This window comes from Octodon degus, unplaced genomic scaffold (genome assembly GCF_000260255.1).
Source record: "Octodon degus isolate 3935 unplaced genomic scaffold, OctDeg1.0 scaffold00015, whole genome shotgun sequence".
In the NCBI taxonomy this organism is placed as follows: domain Eukaryota; kingdom Metazoa; phylum Chordata; class Mammalia; order Rodentia; family Octodontidae; genus Octodon; species Octodon degus.
The window spans coordinates 23,084,251-23,089,096 of NW_004524591.1; the positions used below are offsets into that span (position 1 = coordinate 23,084,251).

Sequence of the window (4,846 nt, forward strand, 5' to 3'; positions counted from 1 at the left end):
GCCCCCTGGTGGGCTGAGCTGGCCACACACTAAATAAATAAGTAAATAAATAAAATAAATAAATATTTAAAAAAAATAAAAAAATAAAATAAAATAAAAATTTGATGTCCATAACTATTTCAAGAGTAGCATTAGTAGCCACACTTGGTTAATGGAGTAGACTGGTTTTCATGAATTAAATTTTGAGCCCAGACATTTAGGCTTTATACAGTCAAACAGTGATTTCTATATAGCAATCATTCCATAAATATTTATTTAATGAATGATAACAAATAAAATTACTGAATGGGCTATAATAGGTAAAAAATGTATATTTAATATTTGTTTTAGTATCAATAACATGTACCAAAAAAGTTATCAATAACATTATGCTAAGATTTCCACATAACAGGATTTTACTTAATTCTTACAACTTTCCTATATTTATTATTATTATAATCCCCACATTATGAACAAAACACAGACGTTAAGTAACTTGTTCAAGATCTCCCAACTAACAAATAGCTAAACCACATCTCAAAAACCAATCTTTGTTACTGTAGACAATGTTTAAAATAATCTATATGCCTCTGTTCAATTCATAAGCACTTCTGAAGTTTGAGATTAATTGTATTGTGGACAGTCAATAATCATGCTGACCATCACAGCCTTATAACCTTTAAGAAGGCTAAGACATGAAAAATAAATCATTAAACATAAATGTCCAAGTGTTTCTTTCCAAACACTTCAGTTTATCCAGCATATTGAAACTTACTATGTTTTTCATATCATTCTATGAAAACCCAAAAGGAATGTGGAAATACAAAAATATTAATGTTTAGATGTAAGTGGAAAAAATAATGAACTTCCTCCAAAGACATCCTGCAATTCAAAAAAGGAGTAACTACTCAAGTCAACTCTGCCTAAGAGTTGCTAATGGCATACTGAACACAGATTAACAATGGTACTAATGAACCCCATTGCTGAAGATCATGTGTTAATTAGAATAATAAAGTATACCAGTGGTTCATTTATGAATTCCTCGGGGGTGGAAGCTGGTGGAAACCATACAAACATTTCAAAGTTGCAAAAACACGCTTATAGTTCTGCAGTAATGACTGTTAAAGGCAGAAAGCTAAACCAACAAATAAGTAATAACTTTCTATGGTCAATTTTTTTTTTTTTTTTTTTTCAACAGGGAATTGAACTCAGGCCCTTACACTTACCAGGCAAGCACTTATTCCACTAAGCCATCTCCCCAGCCCCATCTATGGTCAATTTTAAGCAACATTAGAGTGTAAGTAGCTCAGAGAGGAGGAAAAAGAAAAGACAAAATGAAGGATGAGGATTGGGGGGGAAATATTCAAAGACAGTCAAAGGACAGCACAAAAGGACATGAAGTAAGAAGAGTGTAAATGGTTAATAGAATGAGAAAATATTGCAGATAAGAGGAGGAAGACTAAGAAAACAAACCAGGAAAGGGGTTTGTGAAAGTAAACAGGCATAACGAAGAGAAACATGTTTGGTTTAAAGGATGAAATGTAGTAAGGAAAAAAAACACAAAGATGCTCAAAGGGAAAGTCAGAAGAATATACAGATTGGGGATACTAGCAACATTCTATTATCCCTTACTATGTCGACTTCTGAAAAGAATTTCAAGTATTTTACACTATGAATGAGCTAGCCAAAACAAGGAAAACCTAACAGAGTATTGAATAGGAAACAAATCAATTTGTTTTCGGGGAAAAAAAAAAAAAAAAGCAAACAATTTATTAGAAACCAAGAGAAAAAAGGGATGAGAAATGAAAACAGATAACAGGGTAAGACAGAAACTGAAAGAGTAAGTCTAAAAAGAAGTGGAATTGTGTGATGGCTACAGGAAGGTCTGCAGAAAACAGAAAGTATTAATATGAAGAGCGATAACACCATCCCAAGTAGTAACAGTGGGAATGTGGGGAACACTTCCCAAATTCTAAACACTCCTACAGGAAACTGGCTGAACATTCTACGGCTTTTTTTTTTTTTTTTTTTTTGCGGGTGGGTGTCTTGTTTACATACAGCACACCCCCTTAGCAGAAGTATTATACATAAAACGTTTAAATTGCATACGCTTTGAAGGAGCGCCTAGATTTGTTCCAGTGTCCCAAGATGAATGAACTACAGCTTTGGAAGTGTGTTGCAGTACTTCACAGTGCTAGGGAACAGGTCCCGGAGATGGAAAGGTGAACTCTTGTCTATTCACAATAAGGTAGTAATTTTGTCAGGCTGTAACTTTGAAAATGTGACAGCTATAACCTCTATACGGATGCTGTGCAACTACTCATGAGTAACCAAAGGTGTTCATGAAAAGGAAATATATTTGGAGACATTGAGGCAGAGAATAAAGAAACGGGTGGAAGAAACGAGTTAACAGAGAGGGGAGTACAGCAGGTGGCTTCGAAGCCGTCGGGAAGAGGCGCCCGAGCCCAAGGGGGCTCGGCGGGAGCGCGTGGGGGGCGCGGCCGGGAGCCGCCGGGAAGCAGCAAAGCCAGAGAGCTGGAAGCAGGGGACAAGCACACCTCCAAATTCATCGTGTCGGACTCTGAGGACTCCTCGGATTCCCCTTCTCCCTGTTCCTCGTCCTGAGAGCGGCGAATGAGCTGCTGGAGCAAGTGGGAGGAGGAGGTTCTGTGGAAAGTACTTTTCGTCCTCTGCCCCATGGAAAAAAGACACCAAGACTGACGTCTTTTCTCTGAGCCCAGCGGTATCGAGGGGCCTCCAACTGATAAAGTGCCCAAGCGTCTCCGGAGAGAGGGCAGCCTCGATCCCCGGGGATCTCTCCAGGGCGCCGCCATCTTGTTTAATTTGGTTGCCTAAGAGACTGACGCCGAGGAGGCGCCGCAAGGGATTCTGGGGGCTGTAGTCCCCGCCTCTTCGCGAGGACTCCTGGGACGCTCGACTTAGCTCTTCTTTTGCCTCTTTTCTTTAGTTTTCTCTCTTCAGACTGCCCAGTTGCTAGCTTTGCTCTTCTTTTTGCTTGTCTTTCTCGTTTCTACCTCTGTTTCCTACCTCCTTTTCTTTGTTTTCCAGCTGTCCTCCCAACCTGAAGGCACCCCTTAGAGCCTTTTGAGCCCACCGTGTCACAGGTGCGCCTCCTGCTTGGTCCACAAGGTTTCTTTCGCGGACTCATACTTTGAAAGGGTGTGATGTCCCTAATGCTGTCTGCAGGCAAGCCAGGAACCCTGACAAGGAGCTCTGCAGAGCTCGGTAGGAGGAGCTGAGGGTGTGCAGAAATGAAGTAGAAGGCATGACTGCTCCTTATGGCTTAATTGTGGATAATAAAGAGAAACTACCAGACTTCTGAGAGCTAATTTGCAATTAATTTACACACACACACACACACACACACACACACACACACACAATGATAAGCCCTGTCCTTGGGGAGAAAACACGGCAGCGGATCCCGAAAGAGAGGAAAAATGGCTGTCAAATTGACACTATCTGAGAGCCCCTGAAAAGCTATTAACATCCCATACATAATTGTATTAGTCAAGTGACCTGCATTAGTAATTATTTTAATCTTGTTGCATAGGTTTTTATTGCGGTTTTAGAAAATAATTGCGAGAATACGAAGCATGTTTTTATGCTAGTGTGATTTTTGTGACTCAAATCCCATAGCCTTAAGCTCAGCAAAGTAGACACTCCATAGAAAAGCAGAACGAAAATTATAGTAACCATTATTGCCCTAGTGATGACAATAAAGATCCTTGCAGGGAAGTCGCCCTCATCCTCTTGGCCTTACAGGGCCTCTTCTCCACGCTTCAGCGGCAGCAGTTGCAAATACAAAATGATCCTGTCAATTGCTGTCAGGGGAGAAGCAGAAAAAATCCTTATGGACACCATCCATTGACTATTATCTTTCTCAGTGCTTGAGGGACCGTTAAAACTGACATAAAGCTCTCAGAATTACCTTCCTTCATTATCTTGCTAGTCATAAAGGTAAAGGCTGCCTTGAAAGTATGTCTGTCTGTTAGGCTCATCTTGCTTCTTTCCAGTAGGCAGATTCCTCCAAGGGATTAATCCCCACAGTCACCCCCAAAAGGCCTGGTTCCCAATAACTGCAATAGGAAAGAACTGGCTAGAAAATATAAAATGCAGCCCACTGCATGCACACACAACTTGTGTGTGCATTTGTGTTTTAAATGACTTCATCAGCATGCTGGCAAAGTCAGCCTTGCAAGTGTCAATTGAGAAAAGTGTCTTAAGGCAGAGTTAGAACTTGTCAAAGAATAATTTCAAGAAGTTAAAAAAAAAAATCTCAAAGCCAGGAGAGAAACATGTAGAAGATTCTGCTCAACTCATTCATTAATAAAGGAATGAATAAAATGGTACCAAGGTATTAAGAATCCATAAGGAGAGACACTCAGATAGGTTTGCCCCTGGGTGTGGTGGCACACTCTATAATCCCAGCATTCAAGAGGCTGAAGTAGGAGTTTCACTGTGAGTTTGAGACTGTGCTACATAAACAAGTTCAAGGTCAGCCTGAACTACATAATGAGACCCTCTCTCAAAAAAAGAAAGAAAAGAAATTAAGTTCGCCAAGCTAGACCAAAAAAAAAAAAAAGGTTAATGCCTTATGAGATGATAAATCTTAGTCCTTGGGATTATATGTGTATTTCTAAGTATTTGGCTTCTTTTTTTTTTCACACCTACCTCTGTCCTCACTTGTCAGGTGAGGCTCAAGGAAGTTAAATAAATGGGCAAAAATAACTGGGCAAAAGTCAAGTAGCAGGAGCTGGGGAGATGGCTCAGTAGGATAAGCGCTTGACTGGCAAACGCAAGGATCTGAGTTCAATCCCCAGTTCCACAAAAAAAAAAAAAAAAA

The 4,846-nt window shown here is 40.0% G+C and overlaps 1 protein-coding gene across 3 annotated transcripts in view; it reads right to left on the reverse strand.

The window, feature by feature from the left end:
• Lrguk (leucine rich repeats and guanylate kinase domain containing) overlaps positions 1-4,846 on the reverse strand; it is a 143,813-nt gene that overhangs the window by 126,785 nt on the left and 12,182 nt on the right. For 2 of the 3 annotated variants that reach the window (XM_023709922.1, XM_004626580.2), the window contains exon 1: positions 2,538-2,800. The exons of the other annotated variant lie outside the window; for it this stretch is intronic. In XM_023709922.1, the coding sequence (XP_023565690.1) occupies positions 2,538-2,678 (141 nt within the window). In that variant the 5' untranslated portion in view covers positions 2,679-2,800. Of the gene's footprint in view, positions 1-2,537; positions 2,801-4,846 lie in introns of those variants that run through there. 3 annotated transcript variants of the gene reach the window in all.